This window comes from Sphaerodactylus townsendi, linkage group LG01, assembly GCF_021028975.2.
Source record: "Sphaerodactylus townsendi isolate TG3544 linkage group LG01, MPM_Stown_v2.3, whole genome shotgun sequence".
NCBI lineage: Eukaryota > Metazoa > Chordata > Lepidosauria > Squamata > Sphaerodactylidae > Sphaerodactylus > Sphaerodactylus townsendi.
In genome coordinates, this window is record NC_059425.1 from 26793686 (window position 1) to 26818956 (window position 25271).

Here is a 25271-nt window from a genome sequence, read left to right on the forward strand (position 1 = left end):
TTCTTCCTTACCCAGAGGGCTGTTTCTCACACAGGGATTGGCAGCCTTTAAGCCCAAGGGCCGAAAAAGGCAGTGTCTACCTTTGAAGAGGTTTGTGTGCAAGCAAACAAAGGGGATGGGTCGAGGCCAGACAGGCTCAAAGCCAGCCAAGTCCCATCCACACTACCAGAATCTTGGGGGGGGGGGGGGGGCCCCTTGCACATAGCTGGTTCCTGGGTGCTCTGAGTCATGATGGCAGGCCATGCTTGTTGTCTTCTCTTACCTCATTGGTTTCAACGGAGCTGCCAGAGAGCTAGCGTGGTGTAGTGGTTAAGAGCAGGTGCGCTCTAATGTGGAGAACCAGGTTTGATTCCCCTCTCTGTCTCTTGAGCTGTGGAGGCTTATCTGGTGAAGTAGATTAGCTTGTGCACTCCAACACATGCCAGCTGGATTACCTTGGGCTTGTCACAGTTCTTCGGAGCTCTCTCAGCCCCACCCACCTCACAGGGTGTTTGTTGTGAGGGGGGAAGGGAAAGGAGTTTGTAAGCCCCTTTGAGTCTCCTTACAGGAGAGAAAGGGGGGATATAAATCCAACTCTTCTTCTTTTTTCTTCTTGGCTGCTTGGGCAGAGACAGGGTTGCCAACTGGCCTGGAGAAAAATGTCACAGAGATGTTGTATACTTCCTTGTCATGGGAAGCTTCAGCTGCCCAGTCCCACATACAGCCTCTGTTAGGGGACTGGGCATTTTTCTGCACCGCCCTGACTGGCAAGCTTGTCTTGTGTGCCAGGCCAAGTGGCCTGTTTCTCCACTCTCGTCGTGCATGCCAGGGTTCTGGAGGGTGACCTTTTAAAAGCAGGCGCATTAGTAGTGTGATGCAAAAATGTTAAGTGGGGATTAGTCATTTGTACGGGTCTTCCAGAAACGAGCCTCTAGCTGGCAAAAGCCTCAGCTCCAGATTCACGTAGGGATTGTCGTGCTCTCAGCGGTCGCACGGCCGTCTAATGAGCTCAGAAAGCAAGAGGCTGCGGGCGAACCTGCTCTTTCCTCACTTCTTGACGGAAGCGGGGCAGTGCTCAAAGGTCAGCCAGGCCCCTTCATGGTCTCATCCTGTGATTGCTCCTTCACCTGCTCTTTTCTGAAAGTCACCAGGGTGGGGCGTCAAGGTTTGATCTGCCCGGCTCTCACGCGTGGTGGGGGCACGGAGAGAAGGGGCATGTAAATGTCATTAATGGACCCCTTTCCTTTCCCCTTGTAATTAGGACAGTAGATTAGGGCAGTTAAGGCCCTCTCTCCTCCTTCCTAGAGGGGTTGCATCCTCTACTACATAAAGCAGGTCACACAGCTCCAGGGTAGATTTGCTTGATTTTTCTGACAGCGATCTGTCTGGTGGGGAACATCCAGAGGTGTAGCTCCAAGAGGGCGGGGTGTGTGTGCAATGCACCGGGGGGTTGGTGGGCGTCCCTGTGGGGGTGTGGCAGAGGTCTGGCGGGGTGTTCCGGGGGCAGAGGCAATCTGGGGCAGAATGGGGGGTGGCAGGGCCAGAGGACGCACCAGTGCACCGGGCGCTTTCCCCCCTCACTCCGTCCCTGGGAACATCCTTCTTGTTTGGAAAAGAAATTGAACAGTACCGAGCTGGGGTGCTAAATGGAAATAAACTCCTGGCCCTTCTCATCCTCCTTACTCCCTTCTCTTTGCAGCTGTGGGTGAAAGAAAGGATGCCCATGGCAGTTTCTACTGACCACGGCAAAGATCTTCCCACTGTCCAGCTGCTGATTAAGAAGAACCAGGTAAGACTTGTCAGGTGGGGTGTGTAGGGTGCCTGGGGAAAGGATGGAACGAATAGCAGCCAGGTGTTGAAATTGTTCAGGTCCACAAGAAAATAACCTTGTGTAATCAGGCTGTTCAGCTGTAATGCAGGAAGGTTATAGACCAATCCAGAGTGCTTTGCAAATAAGCTCACGTAGGTTACTACTGGCACAGATTGGTTTGGATGGCACTGATCCATTCTGCTTGGGAAGCAGTGGCTTCCTCCAGCAGAAAAGTCTCTCATGTCTGGGGGAGGTTCCAGTTGCCAAGGCATGGCGCTCTCATTACTGGAATGAATCTGTGGGATCTAGCCCATCTACCCAACACGGGAATCAAAAATGGAAAGAGAGAACCAAATCTCAAGAACCAATTGTTTTCCAGTGTTCAAAAGTTCTTTTACCTGGTGATTTGGAGGCTGTTTCTGTCCACGATGGGTTAGTCTTCCCATTGGCCAATTGATTTGCAACGTGGAATAGGGGAATTCCTCACCCCAGCAGGGGCCTGGCAACGCTACCATTGGTGACCAAGCAGGTTGCTACTTGCAAATCTAAATGACCATTATTCTTGGGTGCTGTGTGGTTTCCGGGCTGTATGGCCGTGTTCTAGCAGCATTCTCTCCTGACATTTTGCCTGCATCTATGGCTGGCATCTTCAGAGGATCTGATGTTGGGAAAGCAAGTGGAGTATATATCTGTAATGCCACGGTTATCATGGAAATATCATTGGTAATGCCACGGTTATCATGGAAACAGACCAATACAAAGAAAAAATCAGACAACTTTTGGACCCCACAACATACAAAAAAAAAAGCAAAAAAGCCAGGACCTAATCCAACAAAATCACTCAGGAAAAAAACTAACACCTTGGATTAAAAACTCCCCTAATTGATCCAATCATCTGGCCAACGCCTCTGCAAATCCAAGCTTCCACCCTCCTAGACTCCCCTATGGACTCCTAAAAATCCATAAGGACTTCCACTCCACTCAGACTCCCATTGTGAGTGCAATTGGATCTCCTACATAAGGATTTGGCAAAAGTCATTGCCACACAACTGCAAATCCATATTGGACTTACTACACATTACATTAAGGACCTAACCTACTCTCATTGAAAAAATCAGCAAACTCCAAACTCAACCCCAATGAGATAAACTGATTCAGTTTTGATGTGGTGTCCCTATCTCACTGCTGGGTCCCTAGGCAGACACCAAGGATACTCCATTAAATCCAGAAATTCCTAAAAGATACTCACAGGTTCTTGTTCTAACATTGTCTCACTACTAGCTACTCCCAGTGGGATAATGAATACTATGAACAGAAAGATGGGGTAGCCAAGGGTAGCCCTCTTAGCCCTGTAATAGCCACCTTTTATATGGAAGACATTTTGAGAAAACAAGCCCTGGAAAATAGCACTAAAAAAGCCTACCTATATGGTCTCCTTGCTATGTGGATGATATATCTACCATTTGGAGGCAATCGAGAAGAAGAACTAAACAAGTTCCTGGACTATACTCAATAAGATCCATCCAAACATCCAATTTACTTTGGAAAAAGAAAATGAAGGAAAACTGCCAATTTTAGATGTTTCCGAAATAACTTCAAACTAAAACCAGCAATTGGGACATTACAGTATAGCTAGAAAACCTACGCACACAGACAGATATCTACATAAAAACTCCAATCACCCTCCAGGGCAAAAAAGGAGAATTCATAAAAACTTTGGTATATCAAGTAAAATAGACCTGTGAACCTCCTAATTCCCATAAGAGATGAATTGAATCACCTAAACATAATTCTACAGGCTAATGGTTAATTTCCCTAATACAGAAATCAGAAGGGCTGCAAGACTCAAGAATGCTACATGAAATAAAGATAAAGAGCCATCTAGAGGGAAAGTGGGTTCTTACCATACATCAAGGGGAACCACTGATCGCATAGGAAAACTGATGAAGAAGCATAACTCATAAACAATCTACAGGACTCCACTAAGAAAATTCAATAGATGCTACTGCCTGTTCAGCAAAGGATAAGAGGGATCCCTTTTGCCACTGCAGGAGTCTATCGTGATACCATGCAGCTGTGGGATAAGTCTACATAGGAACCACCAAACGCAGCATTATGACACGTGACCAAAGAAATTACTAAAGGCACTGCAGACCTGTTCTAGCCAGAAAAATTGTGCAATAGCAGAACACATGATAAAACCAACCTGGACATAGAATAATATTCTTGAAAAAATAGAAATTCTGGACCACTCTGAAAGCCACTACGCCAGACTACATAGAGAAGCAAATTGAAATCCATAAGCACATGGGACAATCTTTTAATATAGAAGGAAGAAACTAAGGGAAAAAATGAAATAGAACTTGGCTACAAGCAGTGTTGAAAAAATACTAGAGCTGCAGACAGTGTCTAACTAGCTCCATACACCAAACACAGGGATGACCAAGTAGACAAAAAGAAACAAAGGCCAGGATACTCTCTCTATCTTGATGTCTTCTACCCAAGGGACCTTCCTAAGTATCCTATAAGCTACTCCCAGGCTATAGTCTTCATTGTTACTCATACTTCTATTCAGATGCCCTCAACCATTGACCTGGTTGCCTTCTTTGTTACTCATAGACAAGGTTTCTCCACCCAATTCTGATTAATCTTAAATAGATATATAATCTAATTTGTTTCCCAACATCAGGATCCTCTGAAGATGCCAGCCACAGATGCATATGCGAAAGTCAGGAGAGAATGCTGCTAGAACACGGCCATACAGCCCGGAAACCACACAGCACCCAAGTGATTCCGGCCGTGAAAGCCTTCGACAATACATTGACCATTATTCTTTTGCATGACCTCTACGTGTCTCTAGTCCTTCAGAATTTTCTGTAGTTGCAGCCGTGGAGGAATACCTCTTGCATAGTTGTCAGAGCCTTTTGCAAGTAACGAGGAGTTGCTTTTTCTCACCCGAGTTAATAACAATAGGCAGATTTTCTTATGTCAGCCACATGCAGGATGTATTGTTTCAGCTCAGTATGTAAAATTCTGCCCTCTACTGGCCAGTTCCTTGTCTTCATCGTGCCTTCATCTCCTGGTCCATTTTCTCAGTGTCTCAGAGTTCCTGATTTACCAACAATACATAATCCTTCTTGGTTTATGGAGCCTTCAAGGAGTTGTCTCTTCTGACCCTCATTCCTTTCCCTCTTAGCTCCTTTTAATATCTTCTATCTGGTTTTTCCATCCAACTCATCCAGTTTGGCTCTTTCATGCATTGCCAAATCTGATATTATAATTTTCTCTCTCTTGCCGTATCAGTTTCATAAAAATTCCATGGCAAGCATCTTCTTCTTTACATGAACGTTCCGTAAAACTTCAGCTCAGCCAAAAGGCGAGGGTGGGGATGGGGGTGGTATTGGGTCTCTCACTAGCAATAACATTTAACTTGGCAGTGTGTGTATGAAGATGCTGAGACAAGTGAGATCTAGCATGGAACTCTGGGATTTGCATTAAGGATCTCTGCCCAATGCAAGTGGTGCATTTATTACTTTTGTCCTTCTTTCTGACACTCTCAGACCTTGCAGAAGGAGATCCAGGGTCACCAGCCACGTATAAACGACATTGTTGGGCGGTGGCAGGGTCTGACATGCAGTGACCTGGAAGCGGAGCTGCAAGGCCGTGTGGAGGCATTGCAGGAAATGTGGCAAGAACTGCAGAACCAGGTGGAGCTGCGGCACGCGCGCCTGGAGAAAGCACAGATGGCCCAGCAGTTCTACTTCGATGCTGCGGAAGCAGAGGCCTGGATGGGTGAACAGGAGCTGCACATGATATCAGAGGATAAAGCCAAGGTGGGGATGCATATCTGAGCCATATAGTTTTAAAAATAAGAGGTACTGGAGCGTATACCACTCTGCAAATCATATCCAGAAGTTATTCTTCCTATCTTCCTGCAGATTTAAACTGCAGATTTTTATGCTGCGTTTAAAGCTGCTTTATGTCGCATCAACCACTAGAAGGAGCAAAACGTATACAAAGCAGACCAACCCCCCCCTCCCCCCCCACAATAGAAACAGGAATTTGAAACGGAGAAAACTGAGAATGTGGAAAAGCCCACAGTGTGCAATCAGGGACTTGCCTCACCGTTTCCAATCTGTTGGGGGAGCCAGGGAGAGAACCTGTGATTCTGCAACAGGGAAGTCTGAGCAGGGAAATCCAGGGAATTCTGAGCATGAAACGGTACTCTGCATATGCTCACTGGAACTCTTCTTTGCATGTATGGACTAAACCTTGATGTGGCGTATCATATTCTGGGATTAAGTCCTGGCTCAGATTTGACAGTTGCATCCCATTTTACCCCCTCCCTTTCCTTTTGTGACCCTTGCTTCCTGAGTTAAGGGAAAATCCCTACTGCCACTGTGTCTCCCCTCCAATAGGATGAGCTGATTGCCCAGGCCATGGTGAAGAAGCATCTGGTAATGGAGCAGGCCTTGGAAGACTATGCCCAGACCATCCACCAGCTCTCCATCCAGAGTCGCGACATGGTAAACAATGGGCACCCAGAGAGGTAAGACAGCTCCTGTGTTTATTCCTGCCTTACTTCATTACCAGGTGCAATGCTGCCAGAGGCCTATAGTTCTGTAAAAAGTGGGTTTAGCTCTGGCTGATATCCAAGGCCAACTCCTGAGCCCTGCCTAATCCCAGTACATTTTAATCCCATTCTTCCTCCAAGGAGTTCCAAATGTTACATTTGAATTTCCCCATTTTATCCTCACAACAGCCCTGTGATTTAGTCTGAGAGTTTGTGACTGCCCATAGGCACCCTGGTTACCTTCACGGTAGAAGGCCCTATCAGAAGAGTATAAAGCAGAGTCACTCTGGTAAGATGAGAAGTCTGTAGTCTACGTGCCCTCACTGCAACCTCCTAGCACACTTGGAAAAGTATACTCTTCACGCAAGATGTTCTTTCCATAGGAAGGCTTTTACTTTTGCAGTTGCAAGCTTACACAAGTCTATCTATATAAGGCTATTGTACTATACAGAACTCTTCAGCTATAACAGTGCTCCAACATACACAGAACTTCTAACTCAGTAAAATAAGCAAAATGCATAAGATCAGGGACACTTCTTTCCCCTACTTCTAGGCCCTATAGCCCCTCCTACTATTCCATCTTAGAATTACTGTTGAACTCACCAATCATGTTAAAGGTCAATCTTTGCTACTTTTGCCCCTAGACTGACTGTCTCCGTTCTTGGGTTGGGCAAACCTTCTGCTAACTTGAAATGACCTTTTATGTGAACTTTTCACTCTTTTTATATATATCATAACAGGCCCAAAATTCATTCTCCATTTAAAGAATCTTGGGTAGCTGGGAGAGTTTAGTCTGAGAGTTTGTGACCTTTCTGTGCCCGAAAACCGCCAGGTAGTATAGCCGTGGCCTGTGAGTTCTGTGGTTCACCTGAGCAGGTTCTGGGGTTCAGAACTTAAGGTGCTTACCTTTCCAGAGTTGAGAAGTACTTAGGGAAGTATGCAAGGCAGGCCGGTGCCAGAAGACAACACAATCTCGGTACTGGGCAGAGCAGTTCCAGCACATCAATAGTTCCAGCGTGGTGTAGCGGTTAAGAGCAGGTGGATTCTAATCTGGAGAACTGGGTTTGATTCCGCCACTCCTCCACCTAAGTGGCAGAGGCTTAACTGGTGAACCAGATGTGTTTCCGCACTCCTACATTCCTGCTGGGTGTCCTTGGGCTAGTCACAGTTCTCTGGAACTCTCTCAGCCCCACCTACTGGGAGAGGAGAGGAAGGGAAAGGAGTTTGTCAGCCACCTTGTCTGCTTACAGGATAGAAAGGTGAGGTATATATCCAAGCTCTACTTCTTCTAAATGGTACCTGTCCCTTTCCAACAGTGAGCGGATCACTCTCAGGCAGGGCCAAGTGGACAAGCTTTATGCCAGCTTGAAGGACCTGGCTGAGGAGCGCCGTGCCAAGCTCCAGGAACATCTCCGCCTGTGTCAGCTGAAGCGGGAGGTGGATGACCTGGAACAGTGGATCTCAGAGCGGGAGGTGGTGGCAGCCTCCCATGAGCTTGGGCAGGACTACGAGCACGTCACGGTGGGTCCTGCCAATCATCTCCTGCATTGGAGCTGGGGGAATTGTTTAATAATAAACAAGTGTCTTTATGACACTTGTTTATTATTGGTCTTTATAACACTTTCCTTGCTCTATCCCGCCCTCAGATGCTGCGAGACAAATTCCGGGAATTCTCACGCGACACCAGCACCATCGGCCAGGAGCGGGTGGATGGCGTTAACCAGCTGGCAGACGACATGATCTCTGCGGGTCACTCTGAAAATGCCACCATTGCCGAGTGGAAGGACAGCCTGAACGAGGCCTGGGCAGACCTCCTGGAACTCATTGACACCCGGAGCCAGATGCTGGCGGCTTCTTACGAGCTGCACCGGTTCTACCATGATGCCCGTGAGACCCTAAGCCAGGTCCAGAACAAACAGAAGCAGCTTCCTGATGAGGTGGGGCGTGACCTCAACACCGCTGAAGCCATGCAGCGGATGCACAGTGCTTACGAGCATGACATCCAGGCGCTCAGCACCCAGGTACGCCTTGTGATTGAGAGGAAAGGAATGGGCAGTCCGATCCAGAGGGTGCCGCAGCAAGGGAAGGTACAGCTGCTGCATCACTGCGCCACCTCCAAAGGGGTTTAAGGTGGTGTGGGAAGACCCAAAAGCAATACAGAAAAGCCCTGACCACCTGAAAAACAATGTATGCAACAAGAAATGCGTAGTACACTGGCTGGCAATACTTAAATATTCAATTATTATTGTGATGCAATACAATGCTTATATTTCCATATATTTCTCTCATATATTTAAACTGAACTTTACATTCTTATATCCTACTCACAAAAACTTTATAACATAACTAGCAGGCCCGGCCACGCGTTGCTGTGGCTCAGTCTGGTGAAGTGGAAAAGAAAGAAAAGGGAAAGCAAACGGTTCGAACATGTGTCATTGCACAATGCTTGCAAGGGAGGGGAGGGGCAAGGGGCCCCTCCCTCCCTCTCTCCCGTTCCCTTGCAGCTGTATTTTAAAAAATATTTTAGGGTTTTTACTTTGTCGGCTGCCAGGAGGCGCAGTTTTTAGGCTAGTGGCACCAAAATTTCAGGGTATCATCAGGTGACACTCCTGATGATATTCATTGTTTGATAAAGTTTGAGTTCATAGGGGTCCAAAGTTATGGACTTCTAAAGAGCAGTGTTCCCATCCCCCATTGTTCTTCCAAATGGGAGCCAATAGTAGATGGGGCTTTTAGTTACCTTGAGGGTCCATAACCTTGGGACCCTTTGAACCAAACTTCACCAAACCTGGAGTGGGTAATTACCAGGAGGGTCTAAGCTAAAGATAATTCTGGAAACGTTGGCAGTAATTCGCTTACCATAAACATTCCTCCCCTGACCAAAAATCCAGCTCTGGAAACGATTTTAACTCCTTGGTGGGTTTTGAGCTTGGCTGCTGGCTGAGCTTGGCTTTTGTAATTCTAAAGTGCTATTGCTGAGACCGCATTGTTTCCTTTGCTGACTTCCTTTTCCACTTTACAGAGCTTAGCTTACATTGCTCTTTGAAATAAAATATTCAAAAACATTTAACCTACTGATGCCCCAACTAATGCACCTTTATTGCATCTATTTTTATTTCTTTGAAATTCTACTTCAGTAGCTGCTGCATTTCCCACCCTCGACTTATGCGCGAGCTGGCCAAGTTCTCCTAGCTCTTTGTGGTAAACTTAGGTGCCCTGACTCCTATATGCAGGCTTCTAATTCTATACACGAGTATATACGGTAACTTATTCTGTGTAGTAAAGAAAAGCTACTATTCATTATGAGAACAAATTCTCCATCTCAGTTAACCTTCTCAGGTTCATCCAGTTACAGAATTTTGAAAAAGATTTGCTGTTTGCTCAGACCTTAGTGGGGTCCAGAGCGCCTTACCACCTCATTCTCGCCTCTTCTGCTTTCATCCTGAACAATCAGAAACATAGCTTGAGGCTGGAAGCTTCCAGAATGGCTCTTGACCTTTGTGGTTTGTTTGGCTGGCAGGTAAAGCAGGTGCAGGATGATGCAGCACGGTTGCAGAAGGCCTATGCGGGCGAGAAGGCGGACGACATCCGAAGGCACGAGCAATCCGTAAGCGAGGCTTGGGCCGACCTGCTCAGTAGCAGCAATGGCCGCCGGCAGCTGCTTCTCGACACTGTCGACAAGTTCCGTTTCTTCCGCATGGTGCGTGACCTTCTGCTTTGGATGGATGGAGTCAATCTTCAGATAGATGCGCAAGAGAAACCCAGGTGAGGAGACATGTGAGCAGGGCTTTGGTAAACTGCTCCAGCCCCCCATACCCTCCTTGATGGATGAATCAGGGTGTTGAGAGGCCTGGCTGGGCCCTCAAGCACCTAAATCTCTGGAACATGCCTGGAAGAATGTCCTCCACTTTCTCCCTGACCTCTGCTGAAAAGGGACATGGCTGCCAGCTTCCAAGTATTCCTTTGCTTTGCACAGGGATGTGTCAGCGGCTGACTTGGTCATCAAGAACCACCAAGGGATCAAGGCTGAAGTTGAGGCCCGGACTGACAGCTTCAACGCTTGCATTTCCATGGGCAACGAGTTGCTAGCCAAGGGCCACTATGCCTCAGACAAGGTGGGAAGGCCTGTCCTAGTTAACAGCGCTGTTACTTTTTGCATGGGAAATGGATTTAAAATTATGCCCGTTTGTAGTTTAGTTTTTAGGTGAGATATTCCCACCCCCACCCCAAAAAACAACAGATCATCTTAAAATGGAGAAATAAGAAACCTGCCCTTGAGGTTTAATATTACTGGAGAGAAGCCCTCTGAATAACCTGAATAGTGGCCAGGATTCTGATACCCTTCATGGCTGCATAAAAAGAGAGAGGCATGGGCATTGTGGGACTTCTCTCCTGCTTGTGCCAATGTCATAGATAAACTGCATCTTCTTTTGCACCGGCATTAAAAACCGGGGAACTGCTTCCTCTAACTACTTCCGGTAATAATGGTAAATGGAAACGGAAGTACCCTGCTTTCTACATTATTGAATCGAAGTAGAAGAATAGGGGATGTGATTTGGGTGGCATCGTCCTTAGAAGTCCCTTGAATCCAGAAGGCATTCCGAGAGGGCTTGAATGAAAGTTGGCAATTATCTATCCTGGGGAACAGGAAGTGTTTTTAAAGGAAATACTGTTTTCCTAATCCAGAACGGTGATGCATGAAGGAAAGTGGATTGCAGGAAGTTCCATATTTGTTTCAAATAGCCATGAGATATAATTGAGAGGTTCCAAAGAAAAGGGGAACATTGCACATCAGTAATATTGCACGGGGAGAGTGGTGATGAGGCGCTCAATCTACCATCATCAACCTGGATTTGAAAATGTTCCCGTAATTCCAAGGTACCCCTGGACTGCTAAGCTCTTAAAGTCTCTCAAGCATCGAACTGTGTGTAGCGCCTACTGGCTACAGCAACTTTCCACTATTTCAGTGGTTCTCAACCTGGGGCTTCGGGACCCCTTTGGGGGTCAAATGACCCTTTCACAGGGTTCGCCTCTCTGCATCAGTGTTCTCCATCTGTAAAATGGATAAATGTTAGGGTTGGGGGTCACCACAACATGAGGAACTGTATTAAAGGGTTGCGGCATTAGGAAGGTTGAAAACCACTGCACTTTTTGGATGCTCTCCCCACACCACAAATGAATTATTGTGACCAAGTTGTTTTGTTGTCTCCCCTACTCCCGGTTCCTTCCTCTTTTTTGCTCAGATTTCAGAGAAGTTGACCCAACTTCAGGACCGGCGCAGGGAGATCAATGACAAATGGAGGGAGAAAATGGACTGGTTACAAATAGGTATGGCGGAAGCAGTGAAACAGGGTGTTGTGGTGACATAGGTATGGTGGAAGCAGGGAAACAAGACCCAGTGTGGTGCAGTGGTGAAGAGCAGGTGCACTCTAATCCCTGCTCTGCCACTTGAGCTGTGGAGGCTTATCTGGTGAACCACATGCCAACACATGCCATCTGGATTACCTTGGGCTAGTTACAGTTCTTCAGAGCTCTCTCAGCCCCACCCACCTCACAGGGTGTTTGTTGTGGAGGGGAAGGGAAAGAAGATTGTAAGCTCCTTTGAGTCTCCTTACAGGAGAGAAAGGGGGATATAAATCCAAACTTCTTCTTCTTATTTGGAGAGCTGCACAGGGGAAAGGGCTACGTTGGCTCTGGAATGGGCAAAGCTTTTGTAATGATTTCTGATGCTGTTCTTTGAATTCTTGCACTCTCTCCTCTCCTTTGCTTACTCCATGATGGAGGGTTATATCAGATATGCACTGGGTGTTCCATGTCCACTGGTCCCAGCAATAAAAAAAACGGAATTGTCAGGTATACTGGGGCCTAGAGGAGGGGCTGCAGAGGGTTTTATCATCCTCTCTACCTGCTGTTCTCCTGACCTTGACCTTGGAAATGGTCCCAGATTCTTGATCTTTGACCTTCCACAGGGTCTCTCTCAGTGTGGACAGCCAGACATTGTACAAGGGAGAAACCTCTAGGTTGTACAGGGGTGGAAAACAGTGCTACGCCTGGAACTTCTGGGTTGCAAGTATCTTTGCAAGATGCCGTAAAACCTCAAATAGTGGAAAGGCAGACTGCAAACATTTAAAATCTGTGTGTGTTGCCAAGTCGTCTCCAACTTATGGCAATTGTACGAATCAGTGCCCTCCAAAATGTCCTATTCTTTTAACAGCCTTGCTCAGGTCTTGCCAATTGAGGGTTGTGGCTTCCTTTACTGAATTAATCCATCTCATGTTGGGACTGCCTCTTTTCCTTTTATCTTCAACTTTTCCTAGCATTGCTGTTTTTTTCTAGTGACTGTTGTCATCTCATAACGTGATGAAGTACAATTGCCTCAGTTTAGTCACTTTAGTTTCTAGGGGAAAGTCAGGCTTGATTTGATCTAGAACTCACTTATTTGTCTTTTTAGCAGTCCACGGTATCTGTAAAACTCTCCTCCAGCACCACATTTCAAAGGAATCTCCTTTCTTCCTGTCAGCTTTTGTTTGAAACAAGTACAGAAAAAAGAAACCTGGCCTTTCTCACGGTCCTCTCTTTCATTCTCTCGCCCATGCATACATTGTGCAGTCATGGAGGTGCTGATGTTCGGACGTGATGCGAGCATGGCTGAGGCTTGGCTTGCCAGTCAAGAGCCGATTGTACGCTCAGCTGAGTTGGGCAGCAACGTGGATGAGGTGGAGAATCTCATCAAGCGGCATGAAGGCTTCCAGAAATCGGTTGCTGCCTGGGAGGAGCGCTTCCTTTCACTGGAGAAACTAACGACGGTTAGTAGGCGAAGGATGTGAAATGGGGTTGGAAAGAAAGTACTGAAGGGGCTGAGGAAGTGGCCATATTAGGCCCTTCCGGCCTGACGGTCAGGTGCACAATTTATGTCTTCTGCTATGTGGTTTACTTAGCTATATGTTAGAATTTTTGTCCCATAGAGTTATCTTCTTAGCTGATCAGCTTACGTTCAGTCAAATTTAGCTGTTGACTGATGTCTCCACAAAAGTTATTTTAATCTTTTTAAAAAATTATCTAACTTGGTAGTCATTGTTACATCTAGTATAACGCCTTCTGTAATTCTGTTTTCTGTATCACTTGACATATCAGGCCTGATGCTTTTTATTTGTACTGTCTCTGATTTGTGTAATTCTAGTCCTATCTCTCATGCTATTTGTGTTCTCCTAGTCTTATTTCTCATGCTGTTTGATTCCATCCCCACCCCATTCTCCTGTATGAGAACATAAGAACAAGCCAGCTGGATCAGACCAGAGTCCATCTAGTCCAGCACTCTGCTACTCGCAGTGGCCCACCAGGTGCCTTTGGGAGCTCACAGGCAGGATGTGAAAGCAATGGCCTTCTGCGGCTGTTGCTCCCGAGCACCTGGACTGTTAAGGCATTTGCAATCTCAGATCAAAGAGGACTGGTGATTGCAGCTAAGTAAATCGACTTCTCCTCCATAAATCTGTCCAAGCCCCTTTGAAAGCTTATCCAGGTTAGTGGCCACTACCTACCTCCTGTGGCAGCATATTCCAAAGCAATTAAATCAAGCATAATGCGTGAAGTAAGTGTTTCCTTTTATTAGTCCTAATTCTTTTCCCCCAGCATTTCTAATGAATGCCCTGTGGGTCTAGTATTGTGAGAAAGAGAGAAAAAAAATTCTCTCTCTAATAAATATATGGGGTGAACTGGGATCTCTCAGCCCTAATTTCATCTTCTCTTTTAAGTAAGCAAGCTCTATAAGTGAATATTTAACATTGGCATTTATATGTCCTCTGCCAGCTGGAAGAGAATGAGCGTCGTCAGCGGGAGGAAGAGGAAGAGAGGAAAAGGAGGTCTGTGACACCACCTCTGACAGAATCAGTAGCCACTGTGCCACAGAACCAGGCTCTGGACAACCATGACAACAGGTGAGAGCAAGGGTTTATCCCCAGAGACACACGTACAGGCAGTACTAGTGGCAGGAGGGCAGTAGAGGCAGTATGTTGTATGGATTTCATTTGGAAAAGATCTGAAAATGAAATCATAGAGTTGGAAGAGACCACAAGGGCCATCCAGTCCAACCATCTCCCATGCAGTAAGACACAATCAAAACATTCCTGACCGATGGCCATCCAGCCTCTGTTTAAAAACCTCCAAAGAAGCAGACGCCACCACCTTCCGAGGCAGCGCATTCCACCCTTGCCATCAGGAAGTTCTGCCTAATGTTTAGGCGAAATCTCTTTTCCTGTATCTTGAACCCGTTACTCCTTGTCCTAGTCTCTGAAGCAACAGAAAACAAACTTGTTCCATCTTCAACATGACATCCCTTCAAATATTTAAACATGGCTGGCATGTCACCCCTTAACCTTAAGACTATTTAAAAGTTAAAATGAAGTTAATAACTTTCCTAGAAACCTGAGGATCCTTGTTTCCTTAAACACATACGTCGAAGGTTTGTACATGGCCGCTTCCATGCCCTGATAACTAGGATAACAAGGTAGATCTTTGGGCTGACTCTAGAAACAATGATGAAATTTCTAGAAATGAGGGATGGAATTTCTGCTGTAGCTGAAGTAGAAGAGGTCACAACCTGAAACTTTAAAACCTTCTAGCATGAAATTTGCCTTATTGGTTAGAGGATATATAAGAACAACCCTAGACTAGCATAATGAATTATTAAAAGTTTAAAGACAATTTATGTCAATGTACTAACTTGCCAAATTAAAACTTATTCCTTTGCCCCACTCTGAATTTAAAATTCAAGAGGGAAAAATACCCTAATGACCTTCATTTTTATTTACAAAAATGTCACCTTTCTACTCAGTCAGGGCCACCAAGGTGGCTAACAGTTAAAATAGAACATTGTAAAAGCATATGATAAAAACAATTCCAAAAACTAAACTAAAATACATACCGGTATTAAAAATATACAAAACAGTAAAAACATATGGCAGAAAGGAGGGATCATTGAGGTTACACCAAATGAAACAAAAAGTCTTTACCAGCTGATAGAAAATGACAGAAGGGGACTGATGCATTGTTGAAAGCTTTCACGGCCGGATTCAACTGGTTGTTGTGGGTTTTCTGGGCTGTGAGGCCGTGGTCTGGTAGATCTTGCTCCTAACGTTTCGCCTGCATCTGTGGCTGACATCTTCTGAGGTGTATCACAGAGGGAAATCTGTTACACACTGTGTCCAGTGAGAAGCACAAGAAAGAAGGAGAGGGGATACTTCCTTGGAGAGGGGCAGTTTTCCTGCAGAACCACTATGGCATGGAACTCTAGGACTGATGCATTTCCTCCTCATGTATTACCTTCTGCAGGATTCCAGGAGACCGAGGTCTGTCACTGGAGTTGCCATCTCTGAATGGAATTGATGCTGATTCTGAGTCTCCCCAGGTGAGGCATAGATGTGTGGGGCACTGTGGGAGGTGTCGGGTATGAAACAAAGGGAAGAAGAGAAAACGGAAAAACACAGAGCAGGTTTGCTGGGCCATGCTGGCCTGGGATGGGACTTGGCTACAGTTGTGACAGATGCTTTTTCCCACCCTTTTCAGTTGCCCCCAGAGGAATTTTGTTCAGGTGCAATTGCAAAATAGCAAAGTCCACCTGCAAACAATTGTGAAAAAGTGGATTGAAAGTACGTTATTGTGCATGTGCGGAAGGGGCCTCAATGTTGTATACATGGGCCAATGGGCGAGGGATGAAATCTTAGGAGATCTCCCACCCAGGCACTGATGAGACCCAGATCCATTTAGCTCAGCAAAGTGGCAACATGAGCCAGCCCTATCCTTGGGGGATCATTGATAGAGACTTAGAAGAGGAGAAGAAGAGTGTGGATTTATACCCTGCTTTTCTCAACTGTAAGGAGTTTCAAAGTGGCTTACAAATTCCTTCCCTTCCTCTCCTCACACTTTGTAAGGTGGGTGGGGCTGAGAGTTCTGGGAGAACTGTGACTACCCCAAGGTCATCCCTCATGTGGAGGAGGAGGGAAACAAATCCAGTTCACCTCATTAACAGCCCCTGTGCCTCCCATGGTGACTACATATCATAGGCACAAACTTGGATACTTTCTGTGAATCTTGGATTGGATTCATGCTTTTTAAAATCTGAATTCCTCTGTAAATTGAAGAAGAGTTGATTTTTTTAATGCACCATTTTTTCTACCTTTAAGTCTCAAAATGGCTTAAAATTATCTTTCCTTTCCCTCCTCACAATAGATACTTATGAGGTAGGTGAGGCTGAGAGAGTTCTGGGAGAACTGTGACTGGCCCAAGGTCACCCAGCAGGCTTCATGTGGAGGAGTAGGGAATCAAACTTGGTTCTCCAGATTAGAGTGCTGTTCACCACTACACCATGCTAGCTATCATAATGTAGGGTTATGTGCAAACACAGTGTCCGTGGTATAACAAGTGAAAAGATATCTGATACTTTCCCAACTTTTTCAGATGTCTGAGACATCAGGTACAGTGAATGGGTCACGGCTGGACTCCCTGTCCAAACAAAATGAGTCCAGCCTAATCCCATCACCCAAACTCCGCTCCAGGCCACCTGCCCTTGGCACTGATTCCTCTCAGTCAGCCACACTGCCCGTGCGAATGCCAGATTCCTCAGCCTCGGAACAGATGGAGGGAATGCTGTGTCGAAAGCAGGAAATGGAGTCACATGGCAAGAAAGCTGCCAATAGGTAAGAGAGGGGTTTTTTTGGGAACAGGAAATAGCAAAATATATCCCATAATCCTTTGTAGATTTGAAACATTATTTTTTAAAAAATATTTGTTCTTTGGAAAGCATTTCAAAAGACTTCAGGGCCTCCAGAAGAGAATTCCCGAGGTTTATTTTCCCACCTTGGGAGTGACGTGGAACTTTCCAGCCAATCAGAGTGCAGTGGGCTGTGCGTGAAGCACGCGCAGCCCTTTTTTTGTTTGTTTTGCGCCGGCGGAGGCTATGTTGAAACATGGCTACGTGGAAACATGTTTTGACTTGTGTGCCAACTGTAACGTCTTTCCCAGCATTGCTGAAAGCTAAGCTGCCATCTTCTGCACACCATTGAGGCACAGGGCCTTATGGGCAGATGTTGACAACAGAATATGTCAAACAGGACAACCTTAGTGAGGAAATAAAAGGTCAGAAAACTACACCAGTGCCTGGTGGGAAGGCAGTGAGTTTTCAGCTGGTTATGATGGGGGAAGGATGCTGAAGCAGAGAGGCTGAAAAGAGTAACAGATTAGATGGTGACGTTTCAGATGCTACTGAATCAAGTAGCATGAGTTGGCAAGCAAGGTGGGAGACAGAGGAGTTATGAAGACTGTAGCCTGAAAAAACATTCCTCCTATTGAGGAAAGGAGCTAGGAAAAAGCTTCACACAGGGTCTAGGAGACACATTTGTACGTGGATCAATTTCATACATGGAACTGAATCGAGTATTGAATCGAGTATAAGCCTTCTCTTTTAGCCATCTCTTTTAGCTACTTGTTATGCTCAGAGAGAAGTGTGGAATGCTGCCCAGGGCTGCCAAAGAGGATGTCCAGGTCCTTCAGACGTACAAATAACCCCTTTGTTAACCTTTCTCTTCAGATCCTGGCAGAACATCTTTTGCATTGTGAGGAGAGGTAGTCTGGGTTTCTACAAGGACAGCAAGAATGCCAGCAACGGCATCCCTTACCATGGCGAGGTACCCATTAGTTTGCAGGGGGCGCAGTGCAACGTTGCCTTGGACTACAAAAAACGCAAGCATGTCTTCAAGCTTGGGTAAGTAGTGCCCTTTTGGCCACACTGTATTAGCCTGTCTTTCCTGTTAAGTTTCCCTGTGTCTGCCCTACTCAAGTTAGGGATGTTCCATGTGGGTTGTACTGTCATGGTTCCCAGGCTGGGAATTTTGGGAGCTATCATCCCATGAAGGCGGTTGAGGAATCTGTATCAGGGAGTTGTCAGCATCTCCAGAAAGGTCCAGTTCTATAGGTTTAGTCTTGTCCTTCCCCCCGCCCCATTTTTAAAATTTTCTCAGCATACACAAGAACAAAAAAAACATACCGTATATACTCGAGTATAAGCCAACTTTTTCAGCACATTTTTTATGCTGGAAAAGCCCCCCTTGGCTTATACTCGAGTATATATGGTAATTCCAAGATGGCAGCTGGAGCTGGGGCTGCTATGGGGATCTGGTAAGCATGTTGCTGCTTTTTTTCTAACTCACCAGAGAGCCATACAAACATGCTGTAAAGACAGCCTGCATAGCATTACAACTAGGTTGTGTATGTGTGTGTTAAAAGAAACCAAGGCATTTCTCTCCTAAGGGTTATTGGTGCGTTGCATTCTAGATGAATACAATTCTTCATACAGTAGTTTACTGCCAAATACTGATGTTGCTGAAGACAAAGACTTTATTTGGAGCAAAGTTTAGGCTGGCATGACTATGAATCCCAGAATTATTCTACATTTGGAGGAAAACAGTGGTTCATTTGTGTTCCTTGAGTGCTGGAAAGCTGCTCATCCCTAATGCAAACTCTGTTAAGCAACTCTATCTCATCTTGCTCCCAAATCTTCTGTTTTTAGCTGCTACTGAGTCAAGTTTGAAGGCTTATACTCGATTCAATAAGTTTCCCAGTTTTTTGTGGTAAAATTAGGTGCCTCGACTTATATTCGGGTCGGCTTATATTCGAGTATATACACACTTTCACATCACCTCCACCACATCCATACAAACATGAACATGAAATACAAAAAGGAAAATAACCAAATAATGACTTCCCTCTATGTCATTATTGAATTCTAATCCATTCTAGGTTCACAGATCTATTTAAAATGGAACAGTTTATCAGTTACACACTGGTCGATTCCCCACGGTCAATTAATCCCGTGATACGCGAAATATCAAGGTTTCAGCAAGAGCTTCCCACTGCTTAACTTCTCTTCCCTTTATCACGTATTTTTTAGAAACCTGCATGGAAATGAACCTTTTTAAAAAACACGCACCAAAGCCAGATTGGTGGGGAGGTTCAGGGGACAGAATCTAGATTTATTTTCCCACCTTGGGAGTGACGTGGAACCTTCCAGCCAATCAGAGTGCAGTGGGCTGTGTGCAAAGCATGCGTAGCCCTTTTTTTTTGTTTCGCGCCAGCGGAGGCTACATTGAAACATGGCTACATGGAAACGTGTTTTGACTTGTGTGCCGACTGTAAATTGTAAACAGAAATTAGACTTTTGTGCCACCGAAGCTGCGTGGGTAAAGAATTTAGAAAATGTCGAAGCTACGCATAAACGTCATTCCATCTACACATTTACGTAGTGACATAGCTGCACAAAAAAAGTTTTTTAACAAACCCCGCCCCAACACAACACAACAGCCAATTAGAATGAGAAAGAACAGAGCTGCTGAGCAGATCACACATTCGTGGGGAGTGCTGCATTGCTTGAAACTGTGATAGACATCAAGGTCTTCACTAGACACATGCTGCAGTGGGGAGGGAGAAACCAAGATGAGAAGGTGCTGTTTCTTTTGAAATCTGGTTGTATCCGGCTTTAATTTCTCAGTGGGGAAATGGCCACTTTATCATTTTTAACATTCTATTTCAGTCTGCTGTTTCCTTTTAGCTCTCAAATCCTGCAATTATTTCCCTTCTGCCATATTTTTTCAGTAGGTAGCCCATAAAAGGTTTCCAATTTTCTACAAATTTCTCTATATTACTGCCCTTTAAAGAGGTTGTTAATTTTTCTATTTCTGAATATTCTGGGACATTCTGTATCCAATCTTCCTGTGTTGGTATTTTTCCCTCTCTCAGTTTCTGCACATACAATGTCCTTGCAGCAGTACACATATACATGAAAAGCAGTTTATATTGATTTGGGAGGTGTGATTTTATCCTTGAGGTTACACCTGCCAGACAAGGGCAGTATCAGGACTTAAACTAATTTCAACTCAGGAACACTCAAGTTAACAGCATTGCAGAGCTGTTACAGCATTTGAAGTTGCATGTAGGATGGCAATAGCGTATGCCAGAATGTTATGTCCAAACTGGCTATGTTGCCTTAAGGAACAGAAGTGGAATACATTGGGAGTGTGCTAAAGGGAAGACCAGAGGAATGGCCAAGATAGTTCTGACCCTTTGGTCTCCCCCACACTGACATCTGTGGTGGCAAAAGAGCTATTGGAAGTAATTGTACTCTCCTGGGCATGTCCATGCTGCTCCCATAGGATCTCAAAACACTGCATCAGCCATTCACAGCAGCCATTTTTGGCCAGGCTATATGACTTTTCTGCACATTTGCCTTTTATAGAACATGACATGTTCCTTGCTCTCTTTCTGTAAACCATACTGCTGATAACCAGTATCTTGTTCCTTGTGGGATTTGGGCTTGTAGGTAATCCCTGGGCAAACTTCAGGAATTATTATTGTGTTTTTCGCCTCCCTCCCTACAGGTTAACTGATGGCAAAGAATATTTATTCCAGACTAAGGATGAGGTGAGTGGATCCCTGACTTTGTCATTTCTGTTCTTGGAGGGCTGCCTTGAAAGCCCCTAAATGTCTACTTTTAGCCCATGTCAACCTTGGCTTGGGCTCTTGGTCCTACATATCTCTGTCACTTGAAGGGGGTGTGACAAGAGGAAGTCTTCCGGCAGTACAACGAGAGGTGAACACTGGATCTTTAACTTCTAACGAGAACTGCAAATTTTGGCAGCCAAGAGTTCCCCTCCTTGACTACCAAACCGTAGGGTACGCGCAGATAAGCATTGCAAAAGGAAAGATGCTCTCCTTGGTTGCTACATCTTACCTTTAGTCACAGTGAAGATCTTTGTACTGTCATAGCAGCAACAATCTGCCCAGTCAATCAAATTTCCAGTGGCCAGTGAGAAACTGTGCTGGCCACCTGTCCCATCCCACTTTCTAAAAATACTTGGCAGGCACCAGAAAAGCTGTTGGTGCTGTGGTGCCCATGAGCACTACGTTGAGGATTCCAGCCCCAGAATGCATGGAAAATAATTTCAAAAATAAGAAGATGCAACGCTTTGTACTGTATTATTTGGCTCTTGATGTCTATCTGTTGAGTACATATTTATCCTGCCCTTCCTCCAAAGAATTCAGAGCAGCCACCATCATCCTCCCTTACCCTTGTGTCCCCACAACAGCCCTGTGAGGTATGATAGCCTGAAATTGTGTGACTAGCCTGAGAATTCCCAGTTTGCTTCTTGACAGAGTCCTAACTAAAAAAATAAAACCATTAGTGCCATGCTACTTCCTCCTTGCAATAATGTGTGGTGAAGGGGAATGCCATCCGACAGAGGTGTATCTAGGGAAAATGTAGCCCGGTGCAAAATCTGAGTTTTCTCCCTTCCCGCCTCCTCTGCCACGTATAGGCAGCCGCCCTCCCGTTCCACAATCAAACAACTTTTTTTGCACCAGATCTTGAAGTCAGTGTATGGACCCAGGGAGGAGAATGGGTGTGGGGGGCGATTTTCTGCCCCCCACGTGACTAAATGGCTGCAGCCCAGGGACATTTGACACCATGTGTTCCCTGGGCAGTTCGCCCCTGATGTCCCAGCATGCTCATAGGAGAAGCCAAGGGTGCTCAACCTAGCCATTCTTCTCCCTCTTTCCTAGGCTGAAATGAGCAGCTGGATGCGAGTCATCAACGCCGCGACCACCTCCGCCCCAACGCCACAAGGGCCCGCAGAGGAACAACTGCCACTCATCAGTAAAGGAATGACACGCACCCTGAGCATGCCCCCTGTGTCCCCCAACAGTGGCCCTGAAGGGAGTGTCACGCTGCGTAGCAAAGAGACGAAGGAGAAGGACCGCGAGAAGCGCTTCAGCTTTTTCAAGAAGAACAAATAGAGGAGTCCCGCGAAGGGAACGGGCGGGCAGGGGACTGCATCTGCTGAGTCTGTGCAAAACGGATGGTCGGGGTGGGTGTGGCGAGGGATTTCGGACCTGGGGAAGACTGGGGATCAACACAGCTGACAGAGACCACAGTTATTTTTCTTAGTACTGCAGATTGCATGAAGCATCTCCAAACTTTACACGGAATGCCTCTCCTCCCTCCCCCCACGCCAGGGGAAAAAACAAAACAAAACCCAAACGCAAAACCAGGCCATGCTGCCTCAATTGGAGCACATTTTGCGAGGTGAAGCCATGTCAGGAATCGGGTCTGAGGCGCTGCGCTCGGAAGAGGCTCTTGCAGGGGGAAATAAGAATCACCAAAGTGTGGATGTCTCAGGAGTGTGGGCCAGGGAGCATGAGCGATGCACATCATCTGTCATTCTGTATGCACAGGGACTCGGGGGCTGCTGAATGTTTTCCATTACCAAGCTGGCATCAACAGTCTGTCGGGTACAGGAAGAAATGGGGTTCTTTGGGCTTCTGATGTTGAGGATTTCTCCTTCCCCCACTACAGACCTGATCCTCTTAGTCAGAAAAGGCTTCTACCATCTGATCCCACCCCCCACCCCCATTTCACCTCCTGTTGTAGGATTGCTCTAGACGACACTCCTCTATCCTTTGCTGGCTAACCTGAAGTGGGTGCTGCTGAGTCAGAATGGTGTCTGAAAGGAACGCAGCCTGTTTGGAGGTGGAAAGAAAATCAGGTTTCAAGGAGAGGCCTGTTTCCTGAGGCACTGCTAGCCCCATATAAGGCCCTAATAGAGCAGGACTGTGGCATAACCCATACTGTAGGACAGAGTCCATGCTACGCAGCTATAAAGTTGGGTGAAAATTTAAGCAGAAGGAGCAAGAGATGCAGTGAAGGCTCTTTTGCCTCTAAAACGATCAGCCGCCCACGCTGGCTTTCCTGTCATCTCTGCTTCCTTCCTGTCTTGGAAGCCAGCCAGGAGAAATGTGGGTTTGGCGTGCTGAATGCAGCTGATTGGAGAAGAGGTTCAGGGCCTCCCTGTGTTTTGTATCTAAAATTGCACTCAAACTCTCTCCCTTTACAAAGTTACCTTATACTGTATTGTCTACCCTGACAGGAAATGGCGCTCCAGGCCTCAGGAAGCATTCTCCCAACACCTGCTCCTTTTAAATGGAAATGTCAAGAACGCCACTTTACAGTTGTGTGGCAGGCTGCCTTCTTACACACAGCTCCACCACTCTTAATTGTAGGTAGGGACTCTTAGTATTCCACCCAAGAACCTTCTCTGTTCTCTCCACTGCTCCTGCCAGGCGTTGATTTCTTGAGGCACCATTTGGAGTAGCCTACTGCCAAGGCCTATTTAGTACAACACTCTACTTCTATTGGTGTCAGCCAGGTGGCCCATAAGGTAAGTCAATTAGCAGAGTCTGACAGACAGATATCCTGTCATCTGGTGCTCAGAAATATCCTGCCTCTTAATACGGAGGTTCCATTTTCAGTGATCATGGCTGATCCGTGAATGTATCTGAGCTTGCTATTTTTTTTTTTAGCCTCTAGTTCTAAAGACCGTTTCAGTATCCTGTGGCGACGAGTCATAGACCTCTGTCCCAAAAACGGGTGGGGAACTGAAGGGAGCAGACCCTCTAGTTTTATAAAGCCAGTCCTTCAAACAACACTACTCAGGGTCCTTCTAAAAAGACGAGTCAGGAAATTTTTATTTCTGAAAACTATATCAGGAGGAACTGGCATTTCCAGGGGAGGAATATGTGTCTTCGTTATTGCCAGAATCTTGTAACTTTGCCCGATAGTGGGGACTGAAGTTTCTCCGTTGGTCCTTCAGAGCTTGCTGTCCGACAGGTGCTCTTTACCTGCCGAGCCCCTGCACGAGCGGGAATCTCTCCACTTCTCAGTTTTGCATCCCACACCGCTGTGTTCCTGCTCCATCCCTTTTCTAGTTGGGTTTTCTGACCTGTGCCTTCCTTTTTCATAATCGTATGCTTCCCTGATGACCTGTTATATCCTTTTCCTCTCGCCTCAAGATAGCAACGCCTCCTGCCCCCGCCACCCCTTACAAAGGATGCAGAGGGTGCCTGGGTGCCAGGCTCCTAGCTGAGTCCACAAAGGCCTGGCTTAGTATGGCCCAACACTGCTTGGATTGCGGAAAGTAATTGGGATGGGGATTTCGAGGCAGGGTTCCTGGCTTAAACCAAGGCCCTTCCCAGCACACGCCTATGAGGGCCCTGTTCCCAGTGGCATCCTGGTGGCATTTCTGTGCTTGTGGGAGACGTTATTCACGTATTTGCAGTGGCATCTGTTCTGATTTTTTTTTTTGGACAGAAATAAACAAGAAATAATCTGTGTACAGAGTAGCCAGCTTGCTTTATTCCTACTCCTGTTGCAGTGGAAACAAGTTGGAACTACAGCTTTTCAGGTCTTTTACTATGGAAGATTCATTGGTCAAGCAAAGCTCTTACCTGTAAGAAGAAAGGTGTCCAACATAGAAAAGCCCTGCTATTGCTGCAAAGCTAACTGGAATACTCTAGGTGAAAATCCTGTAATTGGAGTTTGCTTGTATACTGCAATTGATAGCAGAGATAATGCATGTTTGAACCCAAAAGAGAGAGGACCTCTGCAGCTGACATTCCTCAAGAATGCCTTGATATGCTGGAGGAAGAGGAGAAAAAACTTCCCTTTTGTCACATGGCTGCTTCCTGTTAGCCCCCTTCAGAATTAGACTGCCACCTTTTGGCCTGGTTTGGCTCATGAGCCTTTAACTCCTTCAATGCAGGCAGAAGTTTAGTATGAAGAGAATTCCACATTAATGTCTGCTAAGCTCAGCACCCGGTTTCTAACAATATCCTGCCAGGTGCTTCTGGGCAGTCTGATAGCAGAACATGAAATGATAATGCCTTCCTGGTTGTTTTTCCCCCACTATCTACTTTTTGTCGGCGGTAGATTGCATCTGCCCGTGGAGGTTCACTGAGCTCCTATCTGTTGGTACCTATCCTCTGTATTTTGGCTCTAATCCTTTCATATGACCTAAACATTTAAAAGAGGTT

General features: G+C 46.0%; 1 protein-coding gene across 1 annotated transcript in view; it reads left to right on the plus strand.

Moving 5' to 3' along the window:
* SPTBN2 (spectrin beta, non-erythrocytic 2) overlaps nucleotides 1–24574 on the plus strand; it is a 115024-nt gene extending 90450 nt beyond the window's left edge. Inside the window, exons 22-36 of the mRNA XM_048504517.1 lie at nucleotides 1679–1768; nucleotides 5350–5622; nucleotides 6208–6338; nucleotides 7679–7883; nucleotides 8009–8383; nucleotides 9883–10127; nucleotides 10339–10477; nucleotides 11606–11690; nucleotides 12972–13168; nucleotides 14169–14296; nucleotides 15690–15765; nucleotides 16815–17053; nucleotides 17944–18117; nucleotides 20786–20828; nucleotides 21966–24574. Coding sequence (XP_048360474.1) covers nucleotides 1679–1768; nucleotides 5350–5622; nucleotides 6208–6338; nucleotides 7679–7883; nucleotides 8009–8383; nucleotides 9883–10127; nucleotides 10339–10477; nucleotides 11606–11690; nucleotides 12972–13168; nucleotides 14169–14296; nucleotides 15690–15765; nucleotides 16815–17053; nucleotides 17944–18117; nucleotides 20786–20828; nucleotides 21966–22199 — 2634 coding nt within the window. The 3' untranslated portion in view covers nucleotides 22200–24574. The remainder of the gene's footprint in view (nucleotides 1–1678; nucleotides 1769–5349; nucleotides 5623–6207; nucleotides 6339–7678; nucleotides 7884–8008; nucleotides 8384–9882; nucleotides 10128–10338; nucleotides 10478–11605; nucleotides 11691–12971; nucleotides 13169–14168; nucleotides 14297–15689; nucleotides 15766–16814; nucleotides 17054–17943; nucleotides 18118–20785; nucleotides 20829–21965) is intronic.
* The last annotated feature ends 697 nt before the right edge of the window (nucleotides 24575–25271 follow it).